The sequence below is a fragment of the Nestor notabilis genome, unplaced genomic scaffold (assembly GCF_000696875.1).
Source record: "Nestor notabilis isolate BGI_N333 unplaced genomic scaffold, ASM69687v1 scaffold26780, whole genome shotgun sequence".
In the NCBI taxonomy this organism is placed as follows: domain Eukaryota; kingdom Metazoa; phylum Chordata; class Aves; order Psittaciformes; family Psittacidae; genus Nestor; species Nestor notabilis.
In genome coordinates, this window is record NW_009911125.1 from 282 (window position 1) to 18,827 (window position 18,546).

At 45.9% G+C, this 18,546-nt stretch overlaps 1 protein-coding gene across 1 annotated transcript; it reads right to left on the reverse strand.

The window, feature by feature from the left end:
• Positions 1-353: 353 nt before the first annotated feature.
• Positions 354-5,524, reverse strand: LOC104404718 (acidic leucine-rich nuclear phosphoprotein 32 family member A-like; the record flags this gene model as incomplete). Its single annotated transcript, XM_010013236.1, has 7 exons — positions 354-415; positions 611-671; positions 1,690-1,787; positions 3,292-3,378; positions 3,597-3,795; positions 5,111-5,233; positions 5,375-5,524. Coding segments are annotated over 7 exons (780 nt in total), but the record flags the coding sequence as incomplete, so codon positions are not given.
• Between the last annotated feature and the right edge of the window lie 13,022 nt (positions 5,525-18,546).

Sequence of the window (18,546 nt, forward strand, 5' to 3'; positions counted from 1 at the left end):
CCTCATTTTTTTTTTTGCTTTTCAAGATATCAAACTATCCACTCCAATAATAAGAAACAAATTACCACTTGGTTTATACTTACTATTGCAGTTACTGGGACTAAGAGAGGGACAAAAAGAAAAAGGTTTCAAATGAAGAGGAGGAGGAGTGGCAGTAAAAATAGTATTTTATTCCCTTGCCCACCCAGTCTGCTGCTCCCTCTCGTTCCCACAGCAACATTACAATCAGAAAATAAAAAGGGGAGAAAAAAAAAAGGGGGGGGGGGAAATAAAGGTTGGGGGTGTGGGAAGGGGAAATACAGGGTAAAAACAGTCAAATCACAATAGGAAATTGTCAAAATAGGTTATTCAGTTTAGTCGTCTTCATCCCCTTCGTCTTCGGGTTCTCGTTTTCTCTTCTGTCCCCGTTCTTCGTCTGGAAAACAAAACACAACTGGAGTTAGACGAGTGCTCCCTCGTGCTGCTGAGGAGTTGAGCAAGTCCGACAGGCTCCTGCTGGGGCAGCTGGCTGGCTCTGAGAGCAGGAACACAGACAGGAGCCCGCGCGGCACAAAATGGGATTCTACTTTCTAAACCTGTATTTTATCTCTAGTAAAAAGTGCTGCCATACCGGGCTCTTCTTCATCTTCATCATCATCTACCTCCCCATCGTTGTAGCCTTCTTCATCCTCCTGGATTTGGAAAGAAAAATTAAAGAAGGATTAAAAAAGCTGGGTTTGGTGCAGGTCCTTTCCCAATTTGGCAATATGCAACAGCGTTTGACAAGAGAGAGAAACTCCTTGAAGCATCTTAACCCAAAACCAAAGGCAGACCCTTCCCATGCACTTCCAGAAGTGCAGGGTTTTTGCTGCAGTCTAACTGCACTCTGGCCCAAGTTCCAGTGCAGAAAATCAGAAGCAACCCTCCCAGCCACCTCTAGCTTCAAGTCTGCAGCAAGAAAATGGTTTTATAAGTGTATATATGCTGCTGTGTAGCTGCAAATTTTGTTCTGATGTCCTGAATTTGATGACTGGTCTGTAGGAGAGAACATGTACTGGTCTGTAGATGTTCTCACAGCAGAGAGTTAGAACACAGACATCTTCAGAGCCTGAGAAGCTGCTGCTGGTTTTGAGAAGCTTTCAACCATTCTGGAGTGGCAGTCAAGTAGCTAAGGCTGTTTTGGCTGAAGGACAGATTATACAACCTCCTACAGTCAAATTTCAGCCCCATCACAATGGTTCTGCAAACTGCAAAGTCTCAGCAGACTGACTGGCTCAGCACACCTTACAAACAAAAGCTGGACTGCACCAAGAATTTAAGCATCCTGAAGGATCCCAAGGTACATGCCAAGAAGGAACCTTGCTCCGAGAGCCCCGGGTCTGTAATTCATGTACTACTCTCTTATCTGACCAGGGGCTGTGGGTCACAGCCCTTCAAAGGCCCCACAAACCAGGCTTGCAGATGTTCCTGATGGTATTTTTGACATCAGCTCAATAAACAGGATGATTTCATGTCAATGGTCACTAGATGGCAGCTGGCTCATAGACAGGCACACCTCACAGCCACCCCCACAGCCATGCTTCTCGAGTTAAAAAGCAAACACATGCTTTGAGAAGTGAAAGCCTCCAATATGTGGTCCATTTCTTACTCAACTATTCCCAGTTAGAGCATACTCACTCCACACCCATTATTAACTGCATAAATCCTTACCTCCTCTTCTCCGCTCACGTCCTCCTCTTCTCCTTCCTCCTCTTCCTCCTCATCTTCTTCATCTTCTACTACCTGAGCGTCATCGTCATACTCCTCTTCTATAGTCAAACAAGATCAACCACTCAGACATTTAAAGGTTACTTCCCCCCACCCCAACACTGCCACCTGAGATCTGACCTCCTATCCACACAAGGAGCAAACTGAAAGCACTGCTCAAGGGCAGTACAGAATTAAAGCAGCTCTCCAGCTGCTAGACAGAGCTAAATGTGGTCTGGGCCTCTTTAGGCTAGTGCCAGGGTAGTGTGGCAGCTGCACCCACAGTCTGAGCTGCTTTAGGGCTCTTGGGGCCCTGACAGTAAGTGATGGCGCCTCAGGACTGCTTCAGCTGCTCCTGTTCCCACCTCTAACACACACTTTTGAGCCTGTGGGACACTTACAGCTCTTCATCTGTAAAGTGCCCATCTGCTCCCACCAGGGATTGAGCAGAACTTTACAAGCCAACCATGCACTGGGAACCATCCCCAAGGGACACCCCTCGCCTTTATACCACCAGAGCAACACAAAAGGGTCACACACCATCCATCTTCTGGGGTTGCAATCTCTTTACAAGAGGAAAGAGATTAAGCCAAAGCAACAAACCAGAAAGTGTTTTCCAAGCTGCACGAATGGTGTTTTGGAGGTTTTTCATGCATCTGAACGCAGGCCCAGGCTTGTACTGTGATGAGGAGAGCCTGTCCCTGCTGAAGGCAGCCTCTGCCAGGCGCTGCTGCAGCGCTCACTGCTCTCACCAGAGCCCACACTCAGCACTCGAGGGGAAAGTGCAAGTCCAGCTATTCTGCTTTTGCTGTGCAGCTGGGTTTGAAGAGTCTAGCAAATTCCCCAAACCCAGCCAGAAACTCATCCAACCGGTACGTGGTGCCTCCGAGGGCAGGCTGTGGGGAGGCGCAATGGCACCCGCACCACACTGGGACCCACCGTGTGTTTTCCAACACTACAAAGTTGCTCCTTTGTTAGTGCCTTTCACAGAGCTGCCCCAGGCAGACTTCAATACATGCACTCTCCTCTATTCTGCCTCATCTCAACTAGTTCATTTTGCCCCCACAGAGCAGCTCCAGACACCTACTAATGCCTTGGCTCCTTCACTGAAATCCTTGACTCAGCTCCTTTTCCCATGCCCAGTCTGGTTCTCCACCCTACCCGTCTCCATCAGGCTTTACACAACTGCTCACACTTCCCTGAGCATATTGTTCCTGCACAACTGCAGCATGTGCACACCATCCTTTCCTACCCATTTCTGCCTCATGCCCTCATCCCCTGGGGTGTACTGTTCTCTGAACTCTTTTAAGTGTCTCACTCCTCCTCCTGGCCCCCTTCTTCTACCACCCTTTCACTAGAGATAAGATTGAGAAAGTAACTCTTTCAGGCCCTGCCCATCTCCCTTCCCTCTGTTCTTTGAGAGGACACTGAGATACTTCCATTGTTGGAAGGAGCTGCTGATAACACCCTTCTCTTGCCAGCAAGTCAGAGCTGGAAGCAAAACATACAACAGGCAGCATATCAATCTTTCAACTTGCATACACCGAGTAGCACAAATCTACATACCATCTTCATCTTCCTCCTCGTCGTCTAAGCCCTCCACGTAGCCCTCTGCATCAGAGTCTGGTGCTTCTTTGTCATCCCGATCTTTCACTAGAGATAAGACTGAGAAAGTAGCTCTTTCAGGCCCTGCCCATCTCCTTTCCCCTCGTTCCTTCAGAGGACACTGAGGTACTTCTCCTTTACATCAGTCAGGAAGAAGCTGCTGAGAACACCCTTCTCTTGCCAACAAGTCAGAGCTGGAAGCAAAATGTACTAGGCAGCATATCGATCTTTTAACTTACATACACTAAGTAGCACAATTCACATACCATCTTCATCTTCCTCCTCGTCGTCTAAGCCCTCCACGTAGCCCTCTGCATCAGAGTCTGGTGCCTCTTTGTCATCCCGGTCGTAGCCATCGAGGTATGTGAGTTGCGGGAGGAGCTTGAATACGTTTTCTCTGTAATCGTTCAAGTTGGTTACCTCGCAATTGAAAAGATCTAGACTCTTCAGGTTTTCTAGCTTCTTCTGCAAAGAAAGAGAAGTCTCAAGTTCAGGGCTACAGTAATTAATGCAACACCAGCCAGAGTTCATGTACTCAAGAGCTTCCCATCACAAAAGGGTCATTTTGGGTTTTGCCTATGAAATTGGTGTAGAACACAAATGTGCAAAGCCTGACCGGTGCCTGTTCAGTACCTGAAAGTGGAAAATGCTCTCTCTCAAGTTTAGCATCTCACAAATAGAAGACTGATGTTTGGAAACATCACTGAGGTTGGACAGGGCTTGAAGCAATCTGGTCTAGTAGAAAGTGCCCCTGCCCGTGGCAGGGGTTGGAACTGGGTGAGCTTTAAGGTCCCTTTCAACCCAAACCATTCTATAATTCTATGAAACTGAACAGGAGTAGGAGGTGGTCTGCATTGACCACAGCACTCCAAAGTACTAACAATAAAAACACAAGCAGTTGAGGATTTGTATCAAGTTTTATGAACTATCTCCCTTCTGGAGTTTAGCCTGTAGAGCAACAGTGACATCGAGAAAACAATAAGCCTGAAATTGGGAGCAGCAACAATCCTCTCTCTCATCTGTTTGTTACATGACTTTAACAGCTCTGCTCTCCCCTTCTACTGTGGAAAAGGAGATCCAAGATGGTAACTGCTCCTTGAGACATTTTAAAGGGAAGCATTTTGGAAATAGGCATGAGGTGAACCTCTTCATTTCTGGAGAGCAAAGGGCACACAAACCACAAACTCAAAAACAGCACCACCGGAAGTGATGCTTGGGTGCTTTTTGGAACTTTACATCAATTGGAAGGAACTGTGACCTTGCAAACTTGAAATAAGAAGTATAATGACCAGAGTATAATTTCCATGGTAATGGAAACCAGCAGCAACCTCTGCCCAGCTGCCTCAAGCAAGCCCAGTACAGAGGCACATGGGCTGCAGGTGGTCCCCACCAACACACGCTGCAGTGTGTGTTCCTGGGTGGAAGCAGTCGCTGGTATTTTAGACCCAGAGCTCCAGGGAAAACACACCAAGCTCAAGCAGAGCATGTGGAGACAGCCCCACAGCCCACACCAGCATGGAAAGCCGTGGTGATTCCCACAGCACCCGTGGGCAGAGCCCAGCCCCGGCAGCCACTAGAGGGAAGCAGCCGCTCGCTGCTGGCACAGCCCCGGGGCAGGGCGGAGGGAGAGCCCTGGGGCAGGCTGAGCCCACAGCAACCTGGCCTGAGAGATAAGCATTGAAGACACCCCATCACAAGTTTCTGCAGACTTTTCAAGCCCATAATGCCTCTCCTCATCACAAAATGGGGTTTGATTCAACCCTGTATTGCATCAACTTACCAGAGGTTCTATTGTACCGAGATCTTTTATTTTGTTGCCGCTTAGATTTAGATGCGTGAGGTTCGGACACTTTTCTGCCAACACTTCCAGTCCTCCTGAGATTCTGTTGTCGCTTAGCTCAAGCTGAAAGGCACAGAAACATCTTGAGTTTTTAGTGCAAACACGTATCACAAAGCAGCTCAACTACTTTTTGTATGAGCAACAACTTTACAGATGCGGCGCAGTGCCAAGAGGGAGGGATATGACACAGGACGTTGTATTTACCTTCTTAAGTTTGTTTAACTTTGGTAAGTTTGCAACTGAGGTTAAGCCTACGTTGATTGTACTTAAGAATTCCAGCTCTTCAAACTCATCTGTAAGGCCTTCGATTTTGCCTTCGTATGACCTACAGTTGTCAAGAACAAGTTCTTTAACCTGCAAAGACAACACAAGCAACACATAAGACATTCTGTCCTGCGTGGAAGATTTCACTCACAAGCAAAGGATGATACAGATGAGGCAAAACTGAAAGGAATTCTGGTTTTGCAGTGTTTCAGGAACACAGGTATTTGGCTTTGCTTCAACTGCCTACCCTTTGTTGTTCTATCAACAACACGAACAGTTCAAACCCATTCAGACCAGCTTACCCAGAGTGGTGGTTAGAAGCAGCACTGTCTCTGGTGACTGCAAGCGATGAGCATTCTAAGAAACATGAAACCAATCTATTTATTTTTAAGCTCACCTACAACTTTGACACTCTGTACAACTGGTCCTATTACAACGTATCATCAGTTGTTAAAATAGCTTCTTAGTGTAAAAAACTACTTGAGCTTTTCAAGCATGGAGAGATCACTGTGTGCTCAGACACTCTCGAAACCTGAAGCTGGTACTGGTGATCCTAAACCAGGTCCTGCTGGACTCAGACCTCAAGCCCTCCTGTTAGGGCAGCTTAATGATGGTACTCCAGGGGAAGATCTTCACAGAAGCAACTCCTTCCTTGGGGACTTACAAGAGATGTGGCAGCTGGTGCTGGCAGGGAAGTTCAGAGAACACTGCTGTGCTGCAGCACTGCACCCCTTATCTCCCTCACCCTGCTGCAGCAGGGAGGCTCAAAGGGAGAGGTGAAGATAATGTCCCCATGGGGCTAAGCAGCAGAGGAGCTGCCTGACAGCCAGAGCTGACAGCCCCAGTGAGTACACACAGGGTGTTGCTGTTTTTAAACAGAGCATCTCTCTTTCTGCAGGTGTCATCTTCAACGGACACAGAACAACAGCATCAATGCAAAAGAGCCCCTAAATACACCCCACCCTGAATAAAACTGTTCCTTTTCACCCTAAAGCCAGGTAACACTTACGGGATTCGAGTCCCTTAGTTGCTAACATGAGTCTCTGGGGAAGCTCTGCCACTGAGGGCTGTGACTCCACAGGAAGGGCTCACCCAGACGTTTTCATACTCAAAGAGTTCCACAGGACCATGTAATGGTTTGTGTTGGAAAGGACCTTAAAGTTCATCCAGCTCCAACCCCCTGCCACAGAAGGGACCCCTTCCACTAGAGCAGGTTGCTCCAAGCCCCTGTGGCCAACCTGGCCTTGAACACTGCCAGGGATGGGGCAGCCACAGCTCCTCTGGGCTCCCTGTGCCAGCGCCTCAGCACCCTCACACGGAAGAACTGCCTAATGGCTAATCTAAATCTCCCCTCTTCTAATTTCTGTGTTTCTTCTGATTTCTCCCCCAGGAAAATCCACCCTTTTGTGTCTACTACAGACCCCATCCCATGCACAAGGTGTGTTTATAGGTTTGGAAAGAGAGGGAACACTGCTTTACACTGGGGATGGAATAAAAGGAAGCCTGCAAGAGCAGTGTATGCAGACCCGTGAAGCAACTCTTTAGTTCACACCACGGACAGTTAATATGCAAATATTTAATTTTCTTAATTTTTTTATGAGTGTAATCCCACTGCACAGAGAAGAATCCTGTGTAGTTTTATAGCTCCAAATAACATCCCTAGGTTTCTAATTAAATCCCAGCACTGAAGTCAATAGGGAAGTGAGCCCAAAGCAACACGAGAGCACAAGTGATTCATTGAGAGTAGGAGGATCGGTGTTAGACAGGAAATACATTTTCCAAGACTCCACAATTTTCCTAGAAGAATTATGATAGGGAATGACTACACAAAAGTCTTCCAGAAGAATTTTCAGTTGGTTAGAAGAAATCAAAAATCAAGTCAAATGCTCCTGATCCCACTTACATCTATTCCAGTGAGGGAGAGGAAAAAAAAACCCCAAACAAACTATAATAAAACCTCTTTGCTTTGAAATGTAGACAGCGGGAAAGCCATTCTCAAGGCAAACACACATATCTTCTGACTGTAACAGTATTTAAGTACCAGGATCCTCCAGTGAGATCAGTGTGGGGACAAACACACTTTTCTCAGTCATCTGCTTCACACACACACACACACACACAGAGCTCCCGCCAAAAAATAAGTGAAATAAAAGAAGCTCCACCCCAAACTGAGACCATCCAGCAGCTGCATTCCCCGCTATCTGTGTCCCTCCTCAGCAGCACAGGAGGCCCCTGCCTGCCCCATTATCTCCCCTGCCCAGCAAGGTGGCTCATCCAAGCACCCGCCTACAGACACAGAGCAAGGAGGGCAAAGGAGCTTGTGCTGCAGGAGAGGTTCTCTGCAGAATGGGCCTGATCTCCATATGGAAAGCCACTGTTTGTGCAGAGCACGAGGTCTTTTTTTGCCTCATCCTCCCCGCAAAGGAAGTTTGCAAAAGCACACGTAGGAAGATGAAGCAAGGCGGGAGGGAGTTCAGGGAGGGACAATGCTCGCAGCTGCAGCAGCCAGCACAGTGTGGAGTCAGCGCTGGCTCTGAGCTATATAGCAGACCACAGGCACGGAGTGCAGCAGCACCCAAACCTCACACTGAGAGTAACTGCATCTGCTTGTACCCCAGGAGGTGGGACATCCATCCCTTCATCCTTCCCAAGGATGGAGGAGAGGCAAAGGGGGAACTGGACAATGCTCCCTCAGGGGTAAAGATTTGAGAGGGAGCTGGAAAGAGCAATGGATGCAGAAGAAAAACCCTTTAACTTGCTTCCACTTTTAGTTTGCTCTTTTTTAGGGCTTTACAAAAAAAGATACAGAACTGCCATGTTCTCTTCACTGTGCCCAGCACCAAGATACTGGGCAAAGGTACAATCAAGATGACTCCACGGGGAAACTATCATAGAATAAATCTGGCCAGGTTTGAAAGTGGCAGAATTGAAGATTTTGGTTTAGGAAGGAGCAGAGCACAGGCTCCCATTGCTCCCCAAGTTCAGCCTCAGCAATGTAATTCCAGCGCTGATGTGGTCAGAGATATATTAACACAGTGAATTGCTCCTGAATTAATGTGACTCCATGAAGTAAAACTAAAATCAAAATTAAGATGATTTAACTTCTAGATTTAAGAATCCCACAGAAAATACATGTGCAAAAGAAGGATGAACTGAATTTATGGGACTTCTCCCCCCTTCACCGCCACATGCACGCTCAGTGCTGCATCAAACCCAGTTCTCCTGCATACAGTACAAGCCATACATACAAGTACCAACTACCATCAGCTTGTACAGTTTTAAGTATTAAAGTGACCCACAGCCTTTCCGCCTGCAAGTTCTGTGCATCCCACTCTCCTCTTCCACCCTGACCTGCCATCTCCTCCTTAAGAGCTTGCTGGTTTGCAGTTATCTGGAGAGGCAGTGTTACTGTCCCCCTTATTAACAGGGCACCTTTCCAACAGGCTGGCTGCTGCACAGAGGTCTCTTCTCCAACCTTATTCCCCTTGTGAGGATGCTGGGCCTCATCCAGGCATACTACAGCCCTGACAGTTAGTGAGCACATAACTGTGTCAGTATACAGAGGGGAAGGAGTGGAAAGGTGACCTTAATAAAGCTTACATTCCATCTAAACCAGCTCACTACCACAGAGTATGACAGAAGGACTAAAATCCTATTCCTTGCTTGTTTTTTAGAAGTCTTTGTAATCTTAAGGAAAATTCCAGCTCCTGAATCACTCTCCAAACATCTACTGAGCTTCCCTGAAAACACACAGTAAGACTACAGTTTTTACATCTCTTTCCTCATCTTCTGTCACCAAAACACAGAGTAAACCTTTGACTGATGCAAGCAGCCTGGGCAAGCACGATCCCTGAATCTTCTTGTATACCTGAAGGAGATGAGAAGGCCTTGGCTGGTCTGAACCAATTCAGTTGTATCACACTACAGCCTCTAATACTACCAACACATAGATGAGTAGTTGGAATTAGGGAGGACAATCAGAACACATATGGAGAGAGAGGCTAAGACAGTAAGTGCCCTCAGCTAATCTGTGTTTAGCTGCATCAGAGACAAGACGATACAACTTGCACAAGTTGTGTATTGTTACCCTTATCACTGTCTACACCACAATGCATAAGCAAATCAAAGCACTAACTGGAACAAGTACTAATGTAAGTGCTAGTACAGACGAACCACATATCTTCCCCAAAACCTGCTGTTTAGTGAGGAACAGTGGAGGAGCAACACACCACAGGCAACGCACCACTGCAAGTAACACCTTAATACTCACCTAAACAGCCATGAAGGCACCTGCAGGTGAACATCTAGCAGGAAACCTACCATGCAGGTGGCCAGGCTGGTTCCCGTAGCACATACCCGTGTCTTCAATAGCACGTGTGATAAGGCACCATCAGGTGCTGGTGTAGGGATTGTTCGGCTTCAACTGCCGAGTGTTCCTTGCCCCGGCTGCCCTCTGCCTGGTCCTCTGTGCTCCTGGGGTGGCCCAAGGCTCTGCTGCTCCTGTCCCCCCCTCAGCTCGGTGGGTGCCACCTGCCAGAGCAGGTGCTTCCTGGTTGCCTTCTGCTCCTACTCGAGCGTTGCTCTGTGGTTTGCTGGTATCAGTCCTGCTTTCAGCAGCCACATGTAAGCAAGGAAATTGCTGCTTCTCCAACAAGCTCTTCAGACCATGTGCCCTGGACTTGTTCTCCTGTGGACATCCTCAGTTCTATTTCTGATGGTCCCAGACTCTTTCAGCACATGACATCACATCTCTGTTAGCACACACTGCACTGTTACTGTGGATTACAGCATCCCCTGTATCTCTTCACGACCTCCACAACATCACACCCCACATTACTGCCTCCTTGATAACCAGGGACTCTTATCCGCTTCCTAGTATGGTTACTGCACTAAGCTGCGTTCCCAAATGCATATATGACATCCTTAATATAGCCATGGGGTCTACTGAGAGACTCCAACCTATTCCTAGGGTAAGGACAGGCAACAATGGGAAAGCAATCATCGGATTTCCTAGGATTCAATCACTGGTGACATCTGGGTCTCACTCCCTGTGCACAATACCTGGCAGACCTGCCCGTGCCTCCCCAGAAGGGGCCATACTCTGGAGTTATCAACACAAGCACAATCAATACAACATAATTACACAAAGACAACTATTAAGCCACACATTTCACCACCTTAACCTCTAATCTGCATTTCCAACCTAACAGGTAAAAAGGCAAAGTCTCTCCTTCAGAAAGTCTTCAACCCACGGGCAGGGAGATCCATGACCTTGGCACTAAGTTCCCAAATCCCAGTCTGTAACTGAAGGCTTAACAAGGTGACAGAAGGACATGGTTGTGAATATGATTTTAAAAGATAAAAGGCAAATTTACAAGTACAAATACCATTCTGCAGGCTTTAAAAGCAGGAACAGCAAAGGCTGCACCATCTCATTTTCAGCACAATGGACCAGATGCTTTTGAAGTGCACATTGCATATGGTACCCCAAGGACAGCAATATCTCACTACATGGCATTCTTACTGAAAAAAGCAGGTAAAGATGAGGGTGTTAACTCTGTCTTGCACTGCTCCCAACCAAATGATCCAGGGGAGCACTGGTAGGAGTCCTTCAGACCTCTTATAATCCAGTGGAAACCTCACTTAGAGGAGGGCAGAGCTGTGGAAAGGAGGGAAGGAAGAGCAAGGGAAGCCTGCTGTGGAAATTGGAAGCAAAGCCCAAATGACTCCTGAAAGCAGAGACAGTTTTATTCTCTCCCACATGCAAACCACTTCTTCAAGACATTTGGGTTTGTCTTTGGTGGCTTGTGGTCTCAAAAGCCTACACAGTCCATGCAAAGCCTTGCACTGCTCCACAGGAAAGAACGACCATTGCTGTCTACTGCAACCAGACTGCCAAGAGTTGCATCCTCCTAGTTCTTGTACTGTATTCTAGATCTGCACTCATGCAGATCTCAGGATCCCTGAGCAGAAATGAATCTCCTCAGGTCTCTATTCCACTCAAGCCAAGTTTAAAAGAAGCCATCCCTCCAGTCACAATGCTCTCATTTGCTGGGGAAGGCATGGTTTGACAAAGTTCAAGCTAACAGCCTAAGTCTTGCAGGGGCCCATTGCTCACGCGTAGCTCCACAGTGATGGTAAGGATACAATGTTCTCCATGCTCATGCTACAAGCTTCCCCTAAAGTTTCTACAGGAGGAGACACATGTTGCATGAATTTCCATTTCAAATACTATCTGGAATGTGACTAGGCCAACAAATGCTTGACAAACCCTCTTTAACACCTTAGGCTAACAAAGCCACTCTGAAAGCTGAAAGACACGATGCAGTTTCTGCTCTAAGATGACCACCAGAACATAACCAACTTGAAGAACTAAATTTTTGTGTATTTTTTAGTAAAGATAGCACCACATGCCATTTGCCACCTGCATTCAAGACTGATCTCCAGCCATGTTAGAGCCTCCTGTGATACAAACACAGGGCAGAGGTTCAGCTCCTGGTGGAAAACAGCGCAGAACAACCTCTTGCCCACATCAAAGCAGCTACTGGGCTGCTGTATATCAACTAAGACCCACCTCAGGAGTTGTTTAGCCTTCTCCTGCCCTTGGCATGCTGCCCACAGGCAAGCAGGGAGGGAGGGAGGCAGGTGCCACTGCACTGGCTCCATGCCATGGGGGATTCCTCTTCCATGGGGCAATCCCCAGCTGCTCCTCTTGGGCAGCTCAGTGGAGATGCTCCAGGATGAGGATCTGCCCACAGAGAGAAATAAATTTAGCATGGAAGGGAAAATTCCAATAGAGTTGACATCTTCTTCCTCCCCTGAGATGCACAAGTAAAAAGCAAACCAGAATAAAGGCAGCAACTGCAAGTCACGGGTCACAGCAGGGAAGCTTTCTTCCCTTACCAAACCAGTATGTGATTTGGGATTTTGATATATCCTTTCAAGGCTTTATTATGAGTATCTGAGATCTAACCTGCGGCACATGTCTTAAACTAGATAGCTAAGGACCATTAACCTAGCACAAGCTCTGGTCATCACTGTATTGAGCAAAGGATCTGCCACTCTTGGGGCAGGGAGAAATGCTGAGCAAAAAATGGCCACGTAACACAAACCACTTCCCTCGAGGTACGGGCGAGATACAGAGCAGCCAGAGCACTTGAGAACTGCATTAGCAGAGGCAGTGACTGACAGCTGGGGAGGACTGGATGGGATTAGCAAGTCTATCCTGTAATTGTGAGCACTGCTCCATTACCACCATCATGGATACCATGTCCAAGCGTCACTGAATGCCAGACGCCTGTTGGGACTTCAAAGCAGATCAGGCTCCAGTTTATGGGAATTCCCCCCAGGCTGAAGTTTACAGGGTTTTCCCCACACTGGAACACAGGTGTCCCTTCCACCAGCACTCTGTAACTGGCCTCTCCGAAACTGAGCAATTCACAAGTGCTGAACACAGCAGCTCCAGCACAGCCCGGTTCAACAGCGACCTGCTCCACTTCCAGCTGTTTTGCCTATTTACACCCATTCAACTGAGCTGGAACTCCCAAATTCTTGCAACATGGTCATGTGAAACTACTACTGGACCTCAAAATTCATCCGGGGTTTCTCAAAATGATGCAACCCCGTCAAACTTTCCTGTTAGAATTCCTCTTCTGCATCTCTTTCTCAGAAGCTCCCACCAATACCTCTAAACACTTCAGCAGAGGGTTTTAAAGCCCAAAATTGTGCTTTATTAACATTGTGCTAATACGGTTTTGGTGCCTCTCTTATTTTTCACTACAAACACCACTACACACAGACCCTGTTACTGCTGTCTCTGAACTATAATGCCACGGTTCTCATACAGGTTTACTCTGTGTCTATAACCCAGCAAGAGCTTTGTATTTAATTTAGTTGATCCATCAATCACATGATAAAGGAACTCAGATTTACTCCAGGGTGCAATAAAGGACTTGCATGAAAACATTTGCTTAGGGACTGGGATGCAGTGACAACAGGGGCATCTCTGCAGACATCTGTCACAGTTTGGGCTCAAGAAGCTTGTTAAATCACTGTACCCAAGTTCAAAGTGATGCAGTAAAGTACCAGTTTAAAGCCTCCTTTTAAAGTCCCCTCAGGCTGGACTCGCTCTGTGTTCACTCCCACAAGGATGAGCACAGTTGGTGTCCTCTTTCTGCTGGCCACAATGTATGTATGGTGGGCTTTGCATCACCCCTCCCCTGGCAAAGGGAAAGAAGCAGAGGAGGAGAGATAGGAAATTAGTTGGTTTGTTTGTTTGACTGTTGTTGTGTGCTTTTTATTTATTTATTTAAGTCAAAGCTGCTCTGTGTTCAGAGACAGCTTAAGGGCTGCTTGCACAGCTCAGAAAAAATCTGGCTCGATATCAATACATTTATTTTTTACTCCCCTCTTAATATTTTACATAGCAGAGCTATAAACCCTGAGAGCATTACATATGGCTCCGACTCATTTTACGTGCCTTTGCTCTGTTCTATGAGAAACTAAAGGTCCAAGTGAGACACATGAGTGGCAGAAAGGTGAAGAGGTTTGGCAGCTCTGGCTATATCTTTTATCTAATTACAAGGCATCTTCAGCGCTAAAAAACTTCCAGAAAGACAAAAGCAGATTATTCTTCCTCAAAAAGCACACCCCTCCCAACCAAGAAACCCCGTGAGTCACATAAATATACTTTCACACATTTACAAGGGTCAGTATAGCCATATGCATAAGCAACACAGTAATTAATGAATTGAGAACATGCTCCAGTGACAGGGAAAGCTGTTTCATTCAAAAGCATGTAGCTACTTTTCAGGTTTGTTTCTACTGTTAGCAGCAGAACTCTGCGAAAACTCCAAATATTTCTGGTTATAATATTTGACTAAATGGCTTAATCTTTGCATTAAGTGGCTTTTAATATTCACATTAATGTTACTTGCTTCTCTTTCCTACAGCTGGTATCACCTTGCTCTGCTCCTGGCTGGGGAGGGTGACTTTGCCCAGGTCGCTGCAGTTCCACGTCTCGCTATCTCTGTATCTGAGAAACAGTGTCTGATACCACATCCCAAGTGCTCTTCATTCACTGGCAGCTATTATTAAATAAACCAGAAGCAAAACATAAGATCCCACTGCACCTTTAATTCAGAAACTCTTCAGTTAGAAGCATTTAGCTGAGCCGCTGTTTGTTCGGTTGCACGTACTCCGAATTGCCCTCAGCAACAAAGAGACACACATAAAAAAGGAACACTGCATTTAAATGAAGACTAATTTTAAGAGCTGCATATTTAATACAGAAAGCAGTCTCTGAAGATGTCAGCTGCTGGGGGAAAGATTGGCAAGTCGTACTTGCAAAAGATAAGCTTTTCCTAGGGGGTTTTATGGCTTTGAAGGGAAAGTGTTCACTAGACCAAGTGCATGGACAAACGAGTGCTCACAGGGAGCACAACTTCTACACAGTGGTGTAAAGGAAAACCACTAGTGGCTTTTTTTTCCCTTGCTGGAAGTATTTCAAAGGTCATGCTTACATACACAAGGGCTTCAGGACTGATTTTAGCAATGTAGTAAAAACCTACAGACTATGTATTTACTAGCAGTTTTGTCTGAAGGATAGCAAGAGCAAGAGAGGAGACAGGAACAAATTGTATGCAGAACAAGTCCAGCAGTGTCACATAAATAGCTGAGAAGTGTCCATCACTCCAAAGCACAACAAAACCATCACTGCTCTCTATTCCCTCTTGAGACTTGCACCTCGCTGCACACACAGAGGGCTTGGTTCATGGAGCTGAGCTGTTTGTCAATCAGGACTGCTGAAAAGCTGTCACGCGCTCCACAAATGGCAAGCCCGGCTCTGTGGGTGGTGAGGAGAGGACCTCCCTTCATCCTCTCCTTTTACTCCCTTCCTCCTTTCCTCCCTTCCTGGCACCCCAGGCAAATCCTGCTCCCTCCCAGGCACAGCACAGGGATTCCAGCAGTGCCTGTGATCCTGGTGTGCCAACCAGAACCACCCCCAAAACCTTCCCTGACTTCTAATTCATTCAGAGAACATTCAAGATGTAGCACCCACGCCCCTTTCATAGGTCCAGTTCTTAATTCTCAGGCTTCCCAACTGTACCTGTACCTTTACAGTAGGAGGACGGGGGAGTAATCCAAAGAATGAATGAAAAGGGAAGAATGAGCCAACATCAGCCGCATGGGATGTAAATATTTAAGAGAACAGCCACTGATACTCATGCCATCATTCAATGTTTATTTAAAGATGCGCTGCTGACATATCTAAAAAGCTCTTTTAAATACAGTAAAAGATAAAATATTTTAAGAGTCCTAAATCCCTGCATGTGATTAATAGTACCTTGAAACACTCCGGAATTTTTGGTGTACCTTTAGAGCAGAACAATGGAAAGGTATATTCTATTTTTTGATACAGAACACTCAAATCCTACTGCAAGGGTAGATTATAACAGCTAGGCTTAACCCTAGAAGGCTTGCACTAAGAAGCTTTCTTTTTTCCCCTTGTTTCAACAATTTGTTTCACTTAGTGGGCAGGACAAGAACCCTTCTTTCTTCAGGAGATATGTTTCTTGATGGACTACAACACAATTACATCGGCCAATGTACTGCCTATTCTCTTCATGCATTTTTATCAAGCCAGATTTGGACACACACCTGAATCACACAGCGATTTTGTAACTGTGACTGTACTTTACATAGTGCTGCTTAAAGAGGAATGCTCAAGAACTGAGGGTTAAATAAATAAAAATCTACTATTGCTACTTTCGAGCAGCATCACAGAGAAACGGGAAAATGAGGCAATGAGTTTTAGATCCACCGGTTTTCAATTCTACGTTCACAGCTCCTTCAATACACTTAAAACTTAGCCCAAGTTAAGAGAAGAGAATTTGCCTGGTCTGCCCAGCAGTCAGCTCTGAAACTAGCCTGAATCTCAGCAAGGACAGCTTGCACATGACCAGCCTGATACTGCAGGCTGCAGTCCCTCCAAAACTAACATCCATCCATCCATTCACCAAGCTACTCCTTACAGACACTTGCATCTGGAAACTCAGTGCCCTGCAAAGCAGCTCTTACACAAACATAGGAAGTTTTCAAAGGGGACAGCTACTTCTTGGGCCATCTCCGCCCTACTGGCAGCTCGATCAGCAGTTAAGTGATGCAAGTCTGCAAAACCCCATGATCATCTGCACACATCGCAGAGCTTGTACGTGCTCATCTCATGCCATCCCAGACACAACCTATCCCGCTTTGTTCAAATCTCTTCCCGTTTTGAGGTTGTTCAGCCTGAGGAAAGTAATGAAGTCTCTATCTGCACCAATAGACAAAACCAAGGTGTTTTTTAAATGCAGGTTTTGGAAGTGACATGTGTCACTTTAAACTCTTTACAGTTCTTGCAAGTATCACAAGGAACTTGCTTAAGGAAAAGAGCCCTTTTTATTTGTATTCTTCATCTGAAAGAACACTTCGTATAGACGTTCACATTGTATTTCCCCTCAGTGTTAAAATCTACAGAAGACCAGAGAGAAATCAGACTGACAAGTAAGTTTTAAAGTGCAACACAGGCAGAACTGTAAGAAACACTCAATGTTACCATCAGTATTTTACCACTGCCAGAGTTTTGAGCTGATGAAGGACTGAATCCTCAGCCTAAATGAGCCAGTGAGTTGCTGTAAATGAGAGAAGATGAGTTTGGGGCACAATATCAAAAGCCTGCCTCTGTGTCCCAGGGTTAAGAGCCTTAGTCCTGAACCTGTTTCACAGTCTTTGCATTTTACTAATGAGTTTATGATGGGGATTAACAAGAATGGTCACATATACACCCAGGTAAGCCCCCCGCCTCTGCAAGGTCAGAGGTTCCATCACTACAGGCTGATGGTTCTAGAGGAAACCCATGGGAAATAACTGTATCTGGCCCATTTCTAGCAGGCAGTTAATTATAATAGAAAACCACTTTGATAAGATAAGCAAAGTGACAAAGGCTGCAGCAAGTGAACTACTGTGAGTGACTACTAAATCCGACGGGTTAAAGGTTGAAATATCTGCACACAAAGTAGATGCATAAGCTCAACTCTGGCTGTACAACACACAGAAAACCAGGTTTCAAGCACCAAACCCCCAAAGCTCTCACAAACATTGAACTCATATAAAAATGGAAGGAGAATTTAAATATACAACCCACTGTAATCCACTTCAGGACATTTATATCATGTTTTATTAGTCAACATGTAACCTTACAGGATGAATTAACAGCTCAAAGCAGCTAGCTCAGCTGCACAGCACACAGCACTCAACACAAGAACTGTATGAGGCAGATCAAGCTCTAAAACACCAATACAGGCTCAGAGAGCACCACATCTTATCAACATCCTATTATCTAACTTTGAGTTACAAAAAGTCATGATCCTGTACGCTCAGCCTATATAAGATGTACCACAAAACCGGAGCACATATTGGGCAGAAACCCCAAAACAAGTATATTCACAGTTATTTTCACTGAGATGTATTTAAATTGAACTTAAAAGTTTGAAAATAATGATCTTACCTATCTATGAAAGCAAAGACTAAGGAAAACAGTTCACAGAACCATCCTGTTCATACCCAAAGACTTACTAAATAAATGACATTGGCCTTAGAATCGCTTCTCACCCCCAGTTCCAAGTCTTTTAGCTAAAGCACTAGGTGGGTTTAGCTGGATTTCATTTTAAGGGGTATTCTACAGAAACAAGACTTTGCATTGTGCGCTTAATTCTCCACGACACAAAAGCACGTGCGCACATCTGTAATTAATGGCTTTACAAAGCGGGCTCTAAACAGAACTATTCCCAAATGGCATCTTTATCCCCCTTCATACCAAACCAGAAAGATTTGGTTAACGGAGGAGATCTCCTCGGGAGGAATGATACACACGACTTGCTGACAGAGTTAAAGGCTAGCAGGTAAAAAGAAGTGGTGACAGGTTAAATAAGCCTTATTTTACAACGAACTGCTGCAGGTTCCTGAGTTACGGAGGGACAGAAACCCCGCAAATCACAGTGCTTGCAACTTTCTATGGCCTAACACAGAGCAGAGCAAAACCAGAACAAAACCCAAACTTGGTAGAGGGGGGG